The sequence below is a fragment of the Amphibalanus amphitrite genome, unplaced genomic scaffold (genome assembly GCF_019059575.1).
Source record: "Amphibalanus amphitrite isolate SeventyFive unplaced genomic scaffold, NRLGWU_Aamphi_draft 000959F_arrow, whole genome shotgun sequence".
Lineage (NCBI taxonomy): Eukaryota > Metazoa > Arthropoda > Thecostraca > Balanomorpha > Balanidae > Amphibalanus > Amphibalanus amphitrite.
Genome location: NW_024882453.1, coordinates 233,818 through 254,456, shown reverse-complemented (window position 1 = coordinate 254,456; position 20,639 = coordinate 233,818). Strand labels below are relative to the sequence as shown.

The 20,639-nt window shown below is 48.1% G+C and overlaps 1 protein-coding gene across 1 annotated transcript in view; it reads right to left on the bottom strand.

The window, feature by feature from the left end:
- Nucleotides 1-7,580: 7,580 nt before the first annotated feature.
- LOC122368586 (dipeptidase 1-like) overlaps nt 7,581-20,639 on the bottom strand; it is a 72,382-nt gene continuing 59,323 nt past the window's right edge. Inside the window, exons 6-12 of the mRNA XM_043342674.1 lie at nt 19,506-19,656; nt 15,809-15,866; nt 13,308-13,484; nt 12,699-12,783; nt 11,202-11,277; nt 9,879-10,017; nt 7,581-7,700 (exon numbers count right to left, since the gene is read on the bottom strand). Coding sequence (XP_043198609.1) covers nt 7,593-7,700; nt 9,879-10,017; nt 11,202-11,277; nt 12,699-12,783; nt 13,308-13,484; nt 15,809-15,866; nt 19,506-19,656 — 794 coding nt within the window. The 3' untranslated portion in view covers nt 7,581-7,592. The remainder of the gene's footprint in view (nt 7,701-9,878; nt 10,018-11,201; nt 11,278-12,698; nt 12,784-13,307; nt 13,485-15,808; nt 15,867-19,505; nt 19,657-20,639) is intronic.

Below are 20,639 nucleotides of genomic sequence, written 5' to 3'. Positions count from 1 at the left end.
TCATGGTTAAGCGACTTGTTGGTTTCATTATTTTTCTTATTCTTGAAATTTATCTAAGGTGATTGATATAAAGCATTCAACCAGGATCATGGTAATGCCGCTCCTACAAGATATATTTTCTTCGGCAGCATCCGTTATTATTTCAATCGTGAATAATACCAAAAATTAGAGTTCTGAAATGGATTTTGCTTGCTTTTAGCTTTTTTCTTTTCACATTTCTATATCGTATTTAACAAACATAGCTCATTGCCGAATGCTGGCTGAGCGCAGCGGAAGTTGTCGCTCAGTCCTGTGCATCGCGCAAAGCACGAGGGGCGGCTGGCAGCCGGGCACAGGTGTTGTCGCCAGACCCGCCGCCAAGGGACCAATTTCCTGGAACACACCACCACAGACATGGTCGTACTGACGTGTGGGGCCGGAGATAAGCGGTTGCAGATCCGATAGTGTTCTAGGTGACCCAAAACAAACGATCATAAGCCGGTTCTTCGTTCACATTAGGTTCGAGCTGATTTGCAAGTTATGTCCTGAAGCTACATTGAGTAACGTCATTAAGTTATGTCATGAAGCTCATGTATTTGGTGCTACGAGCTAATCAATCACGTCTATGTGACTGTGTAAATCTCACGCGTTGGGCGTTTCCTGTGTGTTGATTGTTTGTATGCTACAGGGGCTCCAGTCAGTTTGTTTTGCATGAAGTCATTTTTGAAATGTTACAAATATGTTCACAATTAACAAAGAAACGGAAAACTTCATTCGTGGGTAATATAAACATGATTCCATGTATAATGTTGATTAATGTATGCACTTGTGCAGTGTGCTAGTGTATCAGCATTGAAGCCATACTCAGGTTATTTCTGACTTGCATCCTCTTCTTGATAATCGCGGTTGCTCGTCTAACACACACATATTTCTACGCACTATCCTCAGGGTAGCATAATAGGCACTTATCTGTTGCGGTATGAAAATGTGATAGCGAAGGGATGCAGTTAAGGACACCGTACGACCTCCTTCAGCCGTACAGCAATGTTCTCCTGCCGCCGCAGGCCCGGCTAATCCCTTGAATTGACCCTAAAACCAGACGCTGCCTCAGGTCGATGGAAGAGTTAATGCCTCGCCCCCGCCCTTACACTTGAGTTTAAGTTATAGATGGATACTGAGAAGTAAGAGGAGGGAAGGCGCATGCACATAGGCGTCATAACATTGAGCAGAGACGTCGTATTCACTTGGTATTCACTAGGAAAAGTAAAGACTAAGCCTATCGGAAAATAACGAATGTGTAAGTAATGCTACGCATTATACAGGTACTTTCTTTATGCATACGTCCTCTACACCAATAAATTGCGCCCGTAGGTACATACATACATGATCTATCACCTAACCTGGTTTAGAAGTCGAAAGCTTTCTCATGATCTAATTCTAAAGAACAGGCCATTATAAATATTGCGATTCACAGAAAGCCCGTATCTTCGATCATCGATATATTTTCAATACAACTGCTGCAAGACCATTAGATACTCTTATCTCATGTCCACAAATGACTCAAACACGAATAGAGCAAACGTCTTTTTCCAGTGCCACGAGGCTCGCCTGTTTTTCTATAAAAGGAAGCGAGCAGCCACTGAAGACCGGTTTCATCATTCAGAAATCTGGGTTTTCGCAACTCAGCTAGTATTCGCCGAAGCGTGGCTGCGCTCATTCGTATCAGCGTCCAAGGAAGTTACCAAATTGTTGATGAGACAGCGAAAAAGTGTCCAAAGTCTTTTCGCGGAGCGCCACGGAATTAAACTCGCACGAGAGAAACGATTCTCGTCGTTTGTGGCTTATTTGGAAGCCGCATTCAGTCAATCTCGGTACCTTTCTCTCCACTGCAAGGTATTCTGATGGACAACAGAACCTGAATGAAAAGGTAGGACGGGTTATATTGATTTGGTGCAGTGGAATGACCTAAAATGAATACCCTAATTGTTTTGTCATCATGCGCAACACTCTAATAATAAGTTTGTCATTCCTTTTGTCCCGTACTTGAGAAACAATTCTGTCGGACTCCACTTGTCTGATACTGTTTTGGCGCCCCTTTGAGTTCGGTGAGGAAGCTAATATGGATAGAAGTTTCACGACCAGGATATCATTATCTAACTTTTCAAATTTCTGAAAATCAATTAGAATCATTTAGTATTATTTCATTTTAGAAATGTTCTAACTCTGCAGAATAAATCTTTTAATGCCAGGTTGTTGAATGGTCACGGCAATCTACATGAAGTACCCGCTTCTCTGACCTATCAGACAGCACTGAGCAGCTGAACTTGATAGCGCCAGTTCAAGGCAGTGATAAGCAATCAGCATGCACTAAATCGCTATCGTAATTTCATGAATCGCGGTTACTGCAACTAGTCAACTGACTGCAGTGTCGGGTCGTGACCTGTCAGCTGACTACGTCAGGTCGTGACCTCGGTGGGTCGTGAGTCGTGACCTCTCCCCCGGACCAGAAGTACACGAACAAACTGGGACGATAAGTCGGCACCGCGTCGGCCTCCCGGGTCGTTACGGGTGACATCCGTCATCGGGCCGCGTCCCGGCGCCTTTGAACTATTCAGAGGGTCCAATTGACGCGCCGGAGCGGCCGGCCGGTCCCGGTGACCGTGGCTGCCGATACGACGCCTGGCTATATTACCGACCCTGCCTACAGAAGGATGGGAGTCGCGCCGCCAGAAGCGGTGAGGATGAGACGCAGCGGGGTTTGATAAAAGATGCATGCTGCTGCGGTGCTGCGCATAGCGACAGACTGCTTCCGGAAGGCACGAAGGGGTACTGATGAGATGTAAACCGCAGAAAGGGAGTATGAGGTCAAGGTGGTGCTTACAAAGGGTTACATATGAGGTCAGGGCGCCGTAAAGAGGGACCAATGTCGTCAGAGCGATTTAACGATGTCCCTTTACGTCACCAGTGAATGAATGGACACCAATGCATTCAATTCATTCAAATCCGCTTGGTGGTGTAAGCCACAGATGGTTACCAATTCTTCCATGGTCAAACCATCCCTCCCTCAATTGTGACCCTAACGACCGGGTTCTAAATTCAGCTATATGCATGGAATTTGATACTGCCCACCCTTAATGAGCTATAAGGTGCAGTTTCCCCAGAACTCTTTAACAGCTGCAGCTACTTCCTGATAACCTGTCTCCCTGTCGCTACCTGGCAGTACCCACCATCACTGACTCTGCCTAACACACACCCGACGTCCGTCCCACCTCACAACGTCGACAGCGACGCGTCGGTTCGCCCGACTGGCGCGTCGACATCAGCCCTCTCTGGTGACGACGGATGGCCCAACTTGGGACAGCTGCCGCGTGAGCTCAACTAACGACACTGCCAACTTTGCGGTAGGAATGAGGGAGGGAGAGGTATGGCGGGTTATCGCAGAGGTCGGGATTGTGCGTGAGGATTAGGTTGGGTTGGCTGTGAATTGTGAAGTGTGCTGTGAGTGGGGCTGGGTGTGTAGTGAGTGGGGTTGAGTGTAGAGTGAATGAGGTTGAGTATGCTGCACGCAAGTTGAATTGCTGAGTAGCTAGATCCGTATCGAGTGAGGCTGAGTATAAAGTGTTTGGGTGCAGTTCGTCTTGGTCTGATTTAATGATTCTTGTAGCTAAATGGAAAGATTTCCTGTAGGCAACTAATTAAGCTGAATTGTTGCGCTTTCAATCGACTCAACCTTGTCTGCTTAGTGTGCAATTGCTGAAATTGTATCTATTGACTGGTTGAAAGTTCTCAAAGCGCAACTGGCTTGGAACTTCAAGCTTGAATGGACGCATGTAAACACATGCGAATATCTGCCTACCTTATATTCCTTATATTCGTTGGATGTGGCAATAAACCTAAAAGTCGGGTAAAGTGAAACAGTCTTGCTGACATACATTTCCGCTTAAATTTGACGATATTTAGCCTCAGGTACAGAAAGACATTATGCCCATATCCAACATTAATGATAATAAGGTAACAAACTATCGGGTACGTACTAACTCTGGGATAGAGCCTGAATGTCGCCGTATGTGGGTCTCTGAGTTATATGGGCTGAGCTTGGAGTATCTCTCAAGGTGGAGCTCCGAGTGTCTCTATAGGCAGAGCTCTGAGTGACCTGGACAGAACTTGGAGTCTCCCAACAGACAGAGCTCGGAGTGATCTGGGTAAAGCCCGGGTGTCTCTAAAGGAAGAGCACGGTGTGATACTGGGCAGAGCTCGGAGTGATCGAGGCAGAGCGCAGTGCCCACGAGCAGCAGGTTGGCTGTAAAAGGCCGTATTGAGGTGGTGGGGCTTTAACGACCGAAATTTTACGGCTCTCGACAGGTAATACTGGAGGTGGCTGGCAAAAAGTTGATGGTTCAGGCAACCGCAGCACATCGTGGTGTGTAACCGATGGAACGATGATTGTTGCCCTTATGTTTTGAAATTGGAAGCACGTAAAGGCTTCTAGCTTATTCAATGAATTTGCTTCAATTCCATCTCAATTAAAGGTGCAACTTATTCTCTGTACCTTTTTACGTGCTCGGTAAAGTGTGTTTCTACGGTAAACATGCTCACTAACCCGCTCCAGGGAATGCTGAAAAAGTCCCTCCGCTTATCTAGCCAAGCAATAATGAAATTCTACTTCCCGGATCTGAACACTAGGCTGAATCAGTGAGAACATTTTCTCAACTAAGTAGATGCTCCATTTTCTTCAAATGTATGAGATACATTAAAAGAATTAAGCAAATGCCGTGTCACTTAGCGCTAATGCCATGCTAAACATAGGGCACCAATACTAATGAGAATAGCCATACATTTCTTCTCTGTCCCACAGCTGCAGACGTAAAATCCTCTCTGGGCTGCGCATTTCAGAAGTTCAGCGCGACATATTTGGGCCGTGGCACCGAGTGAGGGCGATTTATTCTCTGTCCAGTCCACTGAAAAATACCGTGTGAAACTGTCCTGTGTCACAGGCAAAATGGCTGCATCAGAACTGAAGAGCGCTCGGCTCTCGTTCGACTTCCCGGTCTCACAGAAAGCCGAGTGGGCCACTGGAGCTGGCTCATTTTAAAATATATCATCAGTGATGTCAGCCCGGGGCTTATACACACTAAAGCACTTCTACTTTCCGTCTACAGGGTGCGTCATAAGTTCTGGTACACTTTTTCTTTTATTAATAAAAAGAGTTACAACAGGTTTACAGAGTTGAGTATTTCAGTAGAGGATCTCTATGAAGTTAAGTCAAAACACGTGTAATTTCATGAAAAAATATTTACTAGCTGAGCCTTAATGAAACAAATGGTAACTGACCGCCCGACAGCTAAGTGCACACCATGCCGCCTTTCTCCCTAACAAAGGAAGTTCGCGGGGCCATCGTCTGCATGAAGATGGCGGATATCTCGGTAGCAAAGCTATGTCGCACGCTTCGCTGCACGCGGAATCGTGTGTATCGGACGTGGACCCGGTACCAGGAGACCCAGAGTACCGGAGACCGATTCCGTTCCGGCCGCCCCCGGTCCGGAGGAGCTTGAGAGCGCTTTCCTTCCGTGTGTGGCGCTGTGCAGCGTTGAGGGAGTGAACGTGCTTCTTGCGGAGGCTTTTCACGCGGATATCCTCAGAAATGAGTCTGCGCATGGAACGCTCGGACACATTAAGGTCCCGGGCCATTTGGCGCATGGAACGCTCGGGGTTGCGGACAATCCGGCTGCGAACCGCGGCTTTCAGCTGAGGCGTGTGGGCGGACCGGGGGCAGCCGGAACGGAATCGGTCTCCGGTACTCTGGGTCTCCTGGTACCGGGTCCACATCCGATACACAAGATTCCGCGTGCAGCGAAGCGTGCGACATATCTTTGCTACCGAGATATCCGCCATCTTCATGCAGACGATGGCCCCGCGAACTTTCTTTGTTAGGGAGAAAGGCGGCATGGTGTGCACTTAGCTGTCGGGCGGTCAGTTACCATTTGTTTAATTAAGGCTCATCTAGTTAATTTTTTTTCATGATATCACACGTGCTTTGACTTAACTTCATAAAGATCCTCTACTGAAATACTCAACTCTGTAAACATGTTGTAACTCTTTTTATTACTAAAAGAAAAAGTGTACCAGAACTTATGACGCACCCCGTAGATTTGCTAGGCTGGGCACTATGAAAGTGCGCTAGTGCGATGGTATAGGCGGAGGTGATCGTTTTAACTTACAGTTCAGTGGGTACGAGTATGAAGAAGTAATATATCAATTGCTGATGGGTCCTGGGGTGCATTGCCTGCTCTTCATGCGTCCAGTCCTACAAGTATGATGTTTCTTGACAATTTCCTGCAAAAATTTTGGCATTCCGGTACAATAAGGCTTTAACATCTGAATCAGGTCGCACCCCAGTTCGAGGGTGCCCGACCTGACATCAGCAGCAACCTGTCACATCTTCTACCAGTAGTTCCCATTTCTTCACTGCGCCCGGGTGAGGCCCGGGCACTTCCCAATAACGTGCAACACCTCTGCAGGCCGGGCTGGGCCGGATTCAATTAGTGGCTTCTTCCAGGAGCCGGCGAACTGTAATTATGCATCGGTCGAGCCGGCGAGCGCCGTCAGATTGATAAAACGAACCGACGTCGCGGCGGCGGCGCGGCGGCAGAAGGGTGGAGTGATGGTGCCACCGTGCCTAGGCAGGCTGGATGCTGCGACCGCGGACCCTGCTTCGGCAGGGCGGATGCGCTGCTGTTATATTGCTAGGCTTTGCTGAAAGCCAACTCTCATAGTGATATCAAATATCCGAAAAATAAGTAGGTATTAAAAACTTAAGTAATGCTCAAAGAATGGAATGGAAGAATGATTTAACAATCGATTTTTGTTTTTGTTTTAAGCGTCATATTTTTCGTTAATAAATCTGTTCTCGTCCTCATAAATGCAAAAATGTCACATTCGAAAAAATGTTTGAATAAAACATATGGTTGATAACTTCCCTATCAATCCGCTACCTCGTCATTCTTCAACAGCTATCCGCTATGCTTCCTCAACAAATTCAAAACATCTGAATGTTTTCAGCTAAAACATTGTTACATTCGTAGCTCTGTCCATCGAGTCGGTCCAACCGGCCGGGCGAATAGTTGGATTATTTTCCATGTCGCTCCGAGTAGCGCACTGTCTTCCGACATCCAAAGGTCACGGCTGTATGGGCCCGGTTATACAGAGACCACTCCACCAAACGGAAAAGGTCGGCAGTCCGGAGGCTCTCCGCTACACATGAATACAGAGGTTTGGAGCTGCATAGGGCTCGGCCGAGGAAATTCATAAGCGGTTCGAATTTCATGTCATCGGTAAGAAGGCGATATGCGTATCTGCTTGATAGTAGCTAGCTGTGGTTTGAACGTGTGCATTGTGCAATGTGCAATGCTGTCTACTGCTGGTGTGATGAGTTATTTCGTATCAGTGGTGCATAGTTTCCCAGCAATATTTGTACATTATTAGTGGAAGTAGCCGGATGCTACTGTTCCTTATCTTCTCAGTCCATATTTCGGTCCTTAGCCTTTTCCTTATGGTCAGTGGCCCGTCTCTCCTTGTAGCGTTCCCAAACCAAACGACCGAACAATTTCCGTATTTTAATTCTCTCGTAAATCATAGGTACAATTATTGTTGATATAGTCCTCGTCTATATCTGGCAGCGGTTCTAACGATATAGGCTTCTTTGCTGAAAGATGATCACGGGTCTGAAACAAAGGGAGGGAGAGAGACGGCTTCGGTCAGAACTGGGAGAGACAACGGGCAGATATTGATGGCATAAGACAAACACAGCGTGGTGAATGGAAACAAATAGACTCTCCGGTGGTCGGAGAATGGATCTGAGCGGTGCTCGAGCAGACTGGAGACGAGCGGGGAGGGAGCAAGGATCGGCTGGGAAGCTGCGTGGCCTGGTTGTCTGATGGCCGCATGGGAAGCATTTGATCAAATGTCAACCTGGACCGAAATACGATGTCGGTGATAACCCGCCGCCACTCAGCCGTAAAATGTCGGTACTTTGAAGCCGGAAGCTCGCATCAGAGAGGATAGTCACCTGATAGGTCAAGATGTCGTCATTCGGTAGAGCCCAGGCATCGTGATTTGGTATCGCCTATGATATCGCTATCCGTTGTCGTCCAGATATGGCCATTTGCTATCACCCAGACACTGTGGTTGGGGGCTGGTCCTCACACCCATGCCGTCTGCGGTCGGGATCCATCGATCTTCTGCCGCTAGCGTAACTCGCTCGGCGAATGGTCTACTATTGGATTAATCCTCTATAGCTGACCAAGGTCGGTCCACCGTTCCGTGCTTCTATCCTCAGGACACAGAAATCCTTCTCCTCCACACCGCAACCCCCTCCGGGCTGGACAGGCAACTTTATCTCATGCGGGCTGCTCCCTTGGAGCGGCACCGCTGCTCCCGAGGGAGCGCACCCCGTAGCAGGGTGCAGTGAGTGCCTTGGGGCTGGGTGGCCTGTCCTCTGGACGGGCTCAGCCCCGGCGACTCACTAGGGTGCCTGCCCAGACCAATGTCTCCCCCTATATCCTATCATCCTCCCGGCTCTGAAATGGTCTCATTGGACCGAAAGGGCCTAACCCAACAAAACAAAACAAACAAGGTCGGTCCGATATTGGTCAGATATCTGTAAGTAAGCAGTCATCAAAAAAGCCCTACATTGGCTGCCATCGCCCATACAATGGTCGGATATCGGCAAGCATTGGCCTGTCGGGCTGCAACTGCCTATCAGTCTGTCGGTCTTGAGTGGCGTGCCAGTCAGATGTCTGACAAATACCGGTCTGTGGTTTCGGTCCAGTGATGCAGACCAGACATCGGTTGGGTTCCAACTACTTGGATGGCAGACAGAGGCGTGATTCGGTCAGGTCCACATGTGGAGTGAGTCGATCCAGCTTCAGACAAGACACTGGCTGTGTCTGGGTGTCGGTTCAAGGCTTGCTCAAAATAGCATGCGTGTCGGTTCAGACAGGATTGGTCCGTTATGTGCCATTGCCTCAGATGTCGGTCTGATTTTGGTACGATATGGTCAAGTACCGACCCGATGTCGGTCAGGTATACATCAAATATTGGTCAGATGCCGGTCCAATATGGTCCAGTGTGGGCCTTATATGGTCAGGTGCCGGTCTAATCTGGTCAGTTGCTGGTCTGATCCTGGTCTAATATGGTCAAGTGTCTGTCATCTTGGTCCGATATTTGCCAGGTACCGTTCCGATACGTGGCCCACTCGCAGCGGTGACCACCTCTGCCGGCGGACGCAATCAATAGTCGGCCGTCGCGCGGGGCCTGGGCCCGGAGGCTGCGGCATACCCTCCTCTCCTGGGAGAGTCCGTCGGCCACGGCTGACCAGTCGCGCGCCGGGCCGCTTTTTGAGCCCGGAGACGTCCCAGATCGGACTGGACGGCGGGGTTTACGGCCGGAACATGTCTCTGATTGTGGCGCCGGCCGAATAGAAACGACAAACAAAGAGACGGCACGGGGAGATACCGGACACGCTGGCCGGACGGCCCGCGGGCGGTCATTGAATGGCAGAGGAGCCGCCCGGGGGTGGAGCCGTGCTGGGTGCAGCGGGACTGCCAGGTAGTGGAATGATGGTGGATTGAAGACGGCTCTAGGGACGGGATTGGGGTTCAGGTTGCAATGAAAGGAATTCACAACGGAGGTAGGTTGCAAAATGTTGTCCAAAATGGTTTGCCAGTAAATTCCGGCTACAAAAGACAATTTCCCAATGGAAAGCTGATTCTCCTGATAAGTATTACAAAAGAAGACAAGACTCTCTGCTTAACCCTCTTCACACTACATATGTGGAGCTTAAGAAGCTGGAAGCTACGCGTCGTTGGGAACATTCATCTGAAGCCAAAGTCGTTTCTCACCTGTTCGACCTTCCTGAGCACACGCAGAAAGTTGAGGCCGACCACCTTTCTGACGTCGGCCTCTGACCAGCCTGGCCTACCGAGCAGCTCGGCCACCAGGTGGGGGTATTTGGACGGATCCTCGAGCCCCTCGGGCACCCTGTCGGCACACAGACACAAGCATACACCATCAGCTGGCGAGCGCTAAGATGCGTGACAAATAGACAAATGGTAACCCTCTGGGAAGTGGGAAGTGTTGTGTAGCAGTATGAAGTTTGTCCATGTTCATTACCTTCTTACTGGGGAATAGGCAGCACATGTGGGTATTCGATCAGATGTTGTCCAATGATATGTAACTCCAGCTCGGGTTTTCCTATAGGAGCTGTACGCCCATCCCAACAACATCGGCGGCGCGCCCAGGCATCCATCGATTCGCCGATACAACAATGCAGCGGGGCCCTTCATACCATTCACATGCAAATGGCCATTCGGCTGGCTTTTTCACCTGCATCTCCTCCCAAAGAGGCACGCACAATGCATCTCCTTAGCTGGCATCTAGCTGCCACTGGGGTAGCCCCATGGACGCCCAACAAAGTAGCCAAACTCCACCATTGGAGCAAGTGTTCTCTCAATGCTGACGGATGTAGTCACGAGGAAAATATAAAGCTAGTGCGATCTACATGTGAAATATGTCTTTAAACATTTTATTCTGGCGAGTCGCAATCACAGACGCTGTTGCTGTGTGATTTCGCCGTTTCGCATTTGGTATATGGCTGTAATATGTGGGTTATGAGGCCCAGACGCAATCAATCTCGACTTCCCACGTTCGTTTCTGGTACAATATTTCCAACAGAATTATAGAGCCGGGAGCGCCGAAACAATGTCGAGAGAAAACTCATGGTCCCTGAGGTCTGCCAGTGCAAAATATGACAAAGATTGATGACAAGCTCACCAAATGTTTTTAATGACGTGATATAAGACAGAACCAAGCAAGAAATCAGACAACTCAGCTGCCTGCTGACACAATGATATAAACAAAGCGCAATTGAGTGCGATCCGTTGCATACTTCGTCAAAGATACCGCGGAGTATGCTATTGCTATTGCCGTGCTGCCGTCTGCTATTTATCGACTAGGCACCCACACCTGACACCAATGTGCAATACGAACGATACATACCAGCACCTCCATACACTACTGAATTGAGTACCTCAGCCTCCATCCAGGTACATTCCAACCCTCGTTTGAGTGTATCCCTGCCTCCGTTTAGGCATACCCCAGCCCCCGTTTGGGTGCATTCCAGTCCCGGTTTAGGCGTGAAAACCCCTCCTCCAAGCGGTACTCACAGGTCAATACCGTCGTAGCCGGCCCCGAGACCAATGTGGTCCACCCCGGCCACCCGACGAATATGCTCTATGTGAGCTGAAAAACAGACAGAGCACAGTCAGATCGCTGGAGAACAATAACAGATCTACAAAATAAATTGATTTTGGCGTCGCAAAAAACAGTCGGCATAGGAGAACTAGCACGCTCATTGTGTTGGAAGAAGGGGGCTCGTAAATGTTTACTACCGTTCTTCTTTATCTTCCTAGTAAACATGCATGCTTGCTCGGTATAGTAAACTGATAGGATTACGTTTAAAACTGAGGAATCAATTAACATGATTGCTCTGTTACTAACAACTGTTTCCATTAGAATAAATACAAAATATTGTCATACGATCGCTGCGACAAGCTTTGTCATCTGATGATTGTTTATGTCAATTTTGCAGCCAACAGATGCCAGATGCCCGACCGACGCCGGCCTAAATTTCAAGTTCGAAACTCTCGCGCAGCTCAACAGCTCTGGCCGTTCCATGTCAGGATGGTGCAGTCGTCTCTCCCGGCTATCTTTAGACAGCCGGTCGGCCGGCCTGTGGGCTTTTTCCTCACATCATTATCCTCTGCTCACGGGTATTCTGGGAGACGGCCAAGCCGTGGCAGACGCTCCTTCTCCTCCATAACCTTCTGCAGGAATCTGAATGTGATTCTTGGTCTCGTGCTGACTTGCAAAAACATGATAGATAGCTCACAATGCATATGTTCAGTAGGCAAATGAATAGAAAGATTAACATTAATGTACGTAAGGGTTAGGCCGGCATTCACTATGTAAGTGTTATTCAAACCAGCGCTATTGTATAGTACGTACCTATACGATTTTTGACTGCTGAACTGATCTAACCCCTAATTCAATTTCGATGCTTTTTCTAATTTTTCATCTCAAGCCTTACGGAAGAGATTCTGTTCGGGAACAAACTGCTGCGCTTTAATTGTACTCGCATTATCATGATCCATATATCACGCACTATCATTATCCGTAATTCATGTGCGTGTTTTTCCTTGTTCTTCTCCTCACGCTTGTTATGAATTAAGTGATAGATTTCCTGTGTAACAAAGGATATCTATGTTTCGTCCATGCAAGCGAAGGTTCGGAGCTGTCGGTTGACATTGTAATATTGACTGTTGTAATTGAGTGATTAGTTTAGGTAAATAGGCACGATGGAACTGACAATTTTCCAAGTCTTCCTTCCTTTGCACTTACCCTTGACTTTAGATAAATAGGGATGAAGTGCATTTTTGGCTCGCTGCGTTTCAGCATGCATTGAATACGAGTATGTAAACGAAACCTTAGATTCTTAAATAATCCCGAAGATAAACACTCATATTTTTAACGAACTTTGACTATATTGATCACTCACAGTCCACAGATACAAAACTTCTTTGTTCTAACACTTACGCAAAGTCATTTACTTTATTTTAGCGTTATACGTGTAATGTGCAGCATGTATCAGCAATTATACATACCTATAACATCATGTATAGTTGCATTCTTCCCACAAGTTAGAAAACGATTATAAAAGCTGACCATCACAATACCGCCGTGCAGCGCCTGAAACAGAACGGAACAGTCTCTGAGATGGAGTGCCGTGTCAGCTGTGGGGGCAGCTGCACAGGCTGATACAGACCCCATTCACCGGCGGATCCATACCGGGGTCACGGGGTCAGCCTCCTCGAAGGTCTGGTTATCAGCAGTCGTCTATGGTAATTGGCAGTACAGGAAAGGAAGAGAGCGACCTTCCCAAACTGCGCACTCCCGAAACAGCCTCCTGACTAGATCCATCAGTGGCACAAACGGTGGATTGATATTAAAAACAGAAATTGACTGAATTGCCTATTCTTTGCAGATACCTACCTTTCTGCTTAAAAGAACAAAATTCTAAAAACTAAAACACAGACACACATTTTATCCGCGACTGCCCACTAATTCCCCATAAAAGACACAAACCGAACGTTCATCGGTTTATTTTTCATCGCCAATAGAGATCATAGATCACATCGCCAATATTTCAGACCATTGCAATATCTCGCTTTTAATAAACGAGACAAGACCAGCCACCCATCATTTCTACTTACCAGCTGTTTCAAGATGGCGTCCGGCACGTTTCTTGAGATATTGCAGAGCGCATGCGCAGACGAATGAGAAAACATGACGGGCGCTCGTGACACTGCCAGCACATCTCGCATTGTTTGTGTGCTGGTGTGACTGAGGTCGACCACCATACCCAGACGGTTCATCTCCCGCACAACGCTCTGCGGACAGACGAGAGGAGCTCGGTGTATATGTAATTGTGATACTCAGGTCCGGATATTGCAATAGGAACACTTACGACACTTACCTAGTGGCAAAAGTATACCATGGAGGAACTTCTCAGCCATGAGTATATATATACTTTAACTATGTAGTATTCCAATAGGCACCTTGAAGACCAGTCTCGTGTGAACGGTGAGCGGTGGTGGCACTTGCTAGCACGAGATTGTCCCATTACGCTGATTGTAATGATGCAATGATGCAATGATGCAACGGCATCGGCTGGCAGCCATGCGACGTGTGGTCGAGTTAAGCACACAACCTTAGCTGCAGTAGGTCAGGGGAAAAAAGAAAACGTAAAAACATCAACAAACATCACACCATTTTCTGTGCCTTTCTCCCCCGCAAATCCCCGAGAAACGAAGCGGCCATCAATATCACACTGGCGGGAGCACGCTTCATTGCTTTCCGCTTCTCCTCCGTAGCTGAAGAGGGCCGACGATGTCTTTCGGTTGCCACTGAGCGGAGAAACAAACAGGAAAAACACCACAGGCCGGGCCGGTATTGATAGGTGCACTCGACATCGGGACAGGAGGACAAACTGGCGTGACGTCGCCACAAGTGCTGTCTAGACACCGCTGCTTCTCCGCTGAATGCAGGCATTTGTCAGCAAACCTGGAGCTGCGGAGGCTGGCTGTCGGAGCACGTTTGGTGATGTTCATTGTTCATCACCTGTTTTGAGGCTTCATGACATTGTCCAGTGGCGTTGACCAAGACAACACATACACAAGTATGCGTAAGGAATGCAGTATGCGTAAGGAATGCGTAAGGAATACAGTTTGCGTAAGTCGTTAGAAATTTAAAGTTTTAGAAAGCTCTTTGAGGAAGATGCGTGAAGCTACTGTTCAGTGTAATTCCCGGCCCAGTGGCCAGTCGGACCCCTAGTCCAAATATTTAACAAGTTAAATGGAAGTGTGACGGCATCGTGGTGGGTTGCGTTTACAGAAACATACCAAAGTAGTCTGTTCTTCCCGTTTGGGCCCAATGTTCGTCGCTCTTTTGATTTTAGGACCACCCTTTAGCTAACCGATTGAACTTTAGAGGTGTGTCTTTTCAATTTACGAGCTTCGTGTACATTTAGTGTGAGGAAAGAAATGCCCAAATGCACATTTTATGTTCTTTTTACCACCCGAAGCAACACCATCACTCGTAGGGCAACAAAATGTTCAGCTTTAAAAGATGGGTAAAACTGAGGCTGCCGTAGAGTTATACAGTTCGACTTATTACCGCACAACTTTTCTCGAAAATAGACTGAACGAAATCCAGTTAAATTCAATAAACAGACAAAAATGGCCATTGGATCCATCGTCAGATGGCAATTGGATCTGTTTGACTGGAAGAGAGAGAGAGAGAGAGAGAGAGAGAGAGAGAGAGAGAGAGAGAGAGAGAGAGAGAGAGAGAGAGAGAGAGAGAGAGAGAGAGAGGGAGAGAGGAAGGGAGGGAGGGAGAGGGAGAGAGAGGAGGTAGAAGCGCAAGGATAAAGAGATAGCGGTATAGGCCTTAAAGAGCAACAGGAAAAGGGAGAGCGGAGGAGTTACTGCGGCGTCTGTCACTCCACCAATGGCGGCGCCCCTCCCTCTCATTTGGCTGATGGTGTGTGCGGCGCAGACATAAATCTGTCGTCGCCGATACCGTAAATAGCCATCAAAGGGTAGCGCCGCCGCCGCCGACACCCCATCGGCCGCGCGAGCTGCCATAGACCCGACTGCCGGTGCTGCAGGGGTATCCACTATCCATTTACGCTCTATTCAGGGAGACACCGGCGGTGGGAGATGGAAGATGTTGGTGGTGGGTGGCGGCGGACTTGATAGGAGGATGGCGATGGCCAGTAGCGGCGGAACACCTTTGACCTTCAATTAAGGGGGGGGGGACTGCCGACTTTTGGACCCATTCTTTCCATGCAACGTCCATAGGGCTAATTTTAAAATGCCAAAATCAAAGGGGGGCACGGTGCCCGGTGCCCTCCCCGTTCCGCCGCCTATGGCGATGGCTTTGGTCACCGATGACAAGTCAGGGATAAACAGGCGAGTAAGAGATGTTCTGCCGTCTTGGGTGCGACGAGGAGAAATTTGTCACACTTAGAAGAGACAGGCAAAAGTGATCTAGCAGCTTTACCAGCTGAGAACTGAAGAAGGCACATGAGTGACATTGACCAAATAAATCATATACACCTGAATAAAAAGTCGGATGGGTGGGGAAAAGACGGTAAAGCTTGTCTACCGAGTGCGCCAACTTAGACCGGGGTCGCGCGTGGAGGCGTTCTTACCTCACCAAACTCTGTGAGACCTCGCTGTTGCAGAGATGGAACCTCCGAGTACTCCGACCTGGAACACATTGCAGTCACAGCGTTAATACGAATTTGTATAAAAAATGTATTTCCTATACTGCGAGATTATTGCAACAATCTCGCTCAAATGTTCAGCTTCAGCATCCAAGGAAGCTCATAGTTCTGTAAGTGCGTTGTACAACTTTCCGCAAGAGCCTATATGTATGTAGTTATTGGCGCCTTCAGAAAATTCCCCCATTATCCGATGGTCGATCATTTTGAGGTGCCCAGCATTGAGACGCATTAGCGCCTCCAATAACCGTATACGCGGAACTGTGAATATGGTTATCGCGGAAACGATAGCTAATTACGATACTGACGAACGCCACAGCACACGATCCATGTATCACCGGCAGTAACCCTTTGAGGTTAATCTACCATCACCAACATCGTACGCATGTAATAACCGATGACACACGAAATTAACATCAAAGCGTCAACCGACAACCCAAACACAATAGCTCGGTTTGCCTTGCCAAGTCTTGCATGGCGGCTGCCATGTGTGGGTGTCGTTTGTACGAGTATGACTAGCACCGCGCTCGGCTGACTTTCTACATAATCATCCATTACTGCTCAGACCGTAGTGCTTTGTCTGCGGCCCGACAGCAGGAGCGTAGTACCACGCCCACCTGACGTCCTCGGGACTCAGCTGACCCGCCGTGACGTCATCAGGGGCATCCGGTGACGTCAGCGTGGGTGGTGCCTTACCCAAGGGACCCCTGTGTGAGGCGTAAATATATGCGAGATCCGTCAATGTAGCGATCTGCGTAGGTGCAGCTATATTTACTTTGATAGATGATCCATATATAGCTGCAATTATATGACGGCCCGCGTGTGAAGGTTTAGTAGGTTTTTGCATGCTTTAAAGCATTGGGATGCCCCCCCCCCGCAGAACCTAAAATCTGCGAAAATTTACGGTTTTTCGAGAATCAAACGAAAAGTTAACAACTTCTATTATATTAGAAAAGGTTTCTTTTAACCCTATTAGTGGCAGGGGGGGTTGTTTTTATCCACCCCTCAGGTTTTTCGGGAATAGCTCCGAAACCGCTGAAGCTACGATGCTGAAATTTTCTGACTTTTCCTAAAACTAAATTGGGCACATTCCCTGAAAATTTCAAGTTCATAACTTTACCAGGGGCGGCTCCAGAGCACTGGGAATTGGGGGGTCCTATTCGTGAAGCGAGTCATTTGGGCGAAGATCACGATGCTGCACCAGTTTTACGAACAGTGGATGAAAGGTATTATGTGATAACATATACAGTCATTGTGCATCCTCTTTTGACACGTTTTTGCTATAATAGGCGGATCCAGGCGTCCAAAAAGGGGGGTTATGTTTTACCTCCCAACATAGGTGCCCTGACACCGCCTATGCATGACCAATACAATTGTAGTTGTTCTCTCATAAGAAAATTGTAACATAACAAGACCATTACCACCCTTTTTAGAAACAGTACCAACAAAAACCTTATTTACTATACTTTTTGTGTACCCCCAATCTCAATGATCTGTATCCGCCTATGATTTTTGAAAATGCATATTTTTAGGATCCATGTGAATTCCTGGTTCATTCTCTATCGATCGGCAAAAGTTGCGTTAAGATTGGTTCAGAAACCTGGCCGTGATAAACAGTCTAAAATGTATCTGCAATTTGCCCGTTTTTACCCCCCTCTACCGCCCCCTATTGACATTTTTTAATTTTTATTTTTAGAAATGTAGATCACGTTGAGCGAAATCGAATGCCGTTTGAATTTTGAAAATCGGCCCGTTAGATCTCGAGATATCAAGGGGGGGTCGTAAACAGCCCCCCCCCCCTGCCACTAATAGGGGGTAGCCAGGAGCCTGCCACTAATAGGGTTAAACTGCGCAGTGCGTAAGGAATCGAAATCCGATGAGTTTTTATTTTTTATTCGGAGACACTTCTGAGGTATTCTTGTCCTCAGCGTCCAAGACCGCCTTTCTTGATCCGCTAGTGCTTTAAGTACAATTAGAAGTAAATGGCCACTGCATGTATTTACGCACGCCTGCTAATGCATGCATTTGCAGCAATGTGCAATAAACTAATATGTTTGTGCTCGGAAGGAGTCACTTAACTACGTTATGGTCGCTGGTGCATCTCATGACTCCATAATGTGAGCAGCGGCGGCCATTGCGGCAAATATAGGGCGGCCAGGCTGGCGCAGCACACACATGGCGCGACATAAGTGGCGCGCCGCCGATCGCTCACAGCCAGTGCAGTTATTGTGACGCATAAAGTCGTATACTAGCGCCATGACAAAATGCAGGCTGGGTCACGCACGAGGCATTATTAACGCTGGTTTGGTGTTACATGGAATTCTAAACGAATAAAAGGAAAGAGCGACTAGAATCGACAGTGGCGCCAGCCAGGGTTGCCGTTATTTCTAGGTCCTGCTATCAGGCCCTGCCTCACTGAAAGCGTACCTCCCTGAGCAGTGTGCACAATGAGTAGCCATATTTTCAGTTCCCGCCTTTCCATTTCAGCGTGCGTCCCTCTCAAAAAGCTCGGCTCCCACCATCAGATGAAACGATACATTTCATTGACTTTCCAGCTGCGGCAACTGTGTTTTATCGATGTTGACATTTGGACCGCTGAATTTAAACTGAAGATCAAACGAAAGAAGTCACGGAACGCTAAAAGCGAGGGCTGTTTTTTCTTAGCTGAGATCGGGGGCGGCTGCACAAAGTAGGAATAGGCAAAACATCGTACGCGTACTTGTCACTGGTAGGATGGCAACGTAAAGCTGGTGCTATGTTCACATTATTTAGCTCTGGAAGCACAAATTAATCAACTTGGATAAAACAAAGTTGAGTTAGCAAATCACAGAACGACAGTTACAGCGCGCAGTGACTTCCGCCCCCGCAATGACCTTCACCGTGTGCCTCAGTGACTTCTTCCCAATGTATAACAGTGACCTGTGCCCATCGACGGCAGTGACCTTTGCCAATTGGACGATGGTGGCTTCCTTGATGGGCCATAATGACTTTTCTTCGGTGACCTCTCCTTACTGGACAGAAATGACCTCTCCGCAGTGACCTCTCCCTTCTCGACAAACAGTGACCTCTCCGCTGAGCGACAGTGACCTCTCGCCAGTTTTGTCGCTGGTGTGGTGAGAGTCGCCCGTACTGAAATGTCCAGTATGGTGAAGGAGAAGCCAAACTTCGCCAATAAAGGGGATTTCGGTCTGCCAGGCGAGCAGACCCAATATTTGAGCGACTCTTGTAATCCAATACCGGTTCAGTCTCAGGTCCAATATAGACTGAACAGAGGAAGAATCATGAGACAACGTCGGCCTCTCTCCGTGGAGTTACTTGTGACGAAAAGGTCGCGCGACCAATTTTGAAATCAACGGATGCACCGCCTTCAGGGGTGTGTTGGCGTGGATATGAGAAAACAAATGTGCACTCAGGCGCGTGCATGTTCATGTGATCACAAACCAGAATGTGCTGCATGTCACCTGACTACCTACCATGGCGTACTTGAGGCCACTCGATACCACGGTGTACTGCAGGCCATGTGCTAACTTACCACGATGTGTTTTAGGTGATTTCTCACTCACCATGGTTTCAAGCAATGCCGTGATCCTCTACCATGCTGTCCAGCAGATCCGTGATTACTCACCATGGTGTACTGCAGGTGTGAGTGAGGGTCAGGTAACGGGCTCCCAGGTCGTGAAAACTCCTCAGAACAGACAGACTGCTGGCGATGGCGTGACCTCCCTCAACACCGAGCAGACTGGCCATCCGACCTCCTTTGTGGATCTCCAGAATCTCTGCCGGTATAGGAAGAACAGTCAGCGTGAGGGGCCTGGGGTCACGGCATTATGGGAATGAGTATTAAATAGTTATCTCAGTGTTAGTTAATTTCGTGGCGTAAACCTGTTGAATTTTTATTTATTTTATTTTTTCATAAGAAAACGGGCAAATTACTTGCGATGAGAGCAGCATCTAGTTTTTCAGAGAATGGATGGCTTGAACGAGACAGACATATTTGGCCACTCAGTTCGTCACACCAATAACTCATCTGTTGGACAATCTCATCTATCATAGGATCAATGCACTGATGAATCATTCCGAACCAACCAAACTATACATTGCATAGTCAGGCCATGACATAAGCTTATTTCAGGCCACAATTTGTCAGCCATTCTGACTAGCCATGATGACATGCGACGCTTCCATCCGCATAAATTTCAGCGGTCGCCACTGGCATCAATCAGTCGGGATCACCCAACTCAATGATATCGCTAACGGCCGCGGGCATTATTAGTCCGCACCTTTCGAATTCAGTGGCGGAATCTCCCCATGTCTGTGCTATCGCTACAGGGACCGATGGACCGCCGGACCGGACTCCATTCTGTCACTGTCGGTTAGTGCCGGCCCTAACCTTATCGGGCCGCTCGGTTCGACAATGCCAAATGGGACTCCGCAGCCGGAAAAGGACGTTCGGCCCCAACTGTGGTCGTTGGTTCGCTTCAGAGCGGTCTCATGATCCAGAACATTTCGAGCTCGCCGTGGCCCAGGCCGGGTCGGAGAGTCCGTTCAGTGAGGCCCGTTTTGGGTAAGTCGTTATTAGTATTTATATCAGTCATCTGTGAATGTCTCCGCCAGTCGCGGATGTTTGTCAACCCGTCCTAGCTGAATTTCTCAGCGGGAAAATTCTGAGAAATTCAGCCTCAACTAAAACAAATATCCCGCATCGCTTTCAACTAAAAATGCAGCGCTATTTCCGCAGAGCCGCGGTCGACTGTTTGTT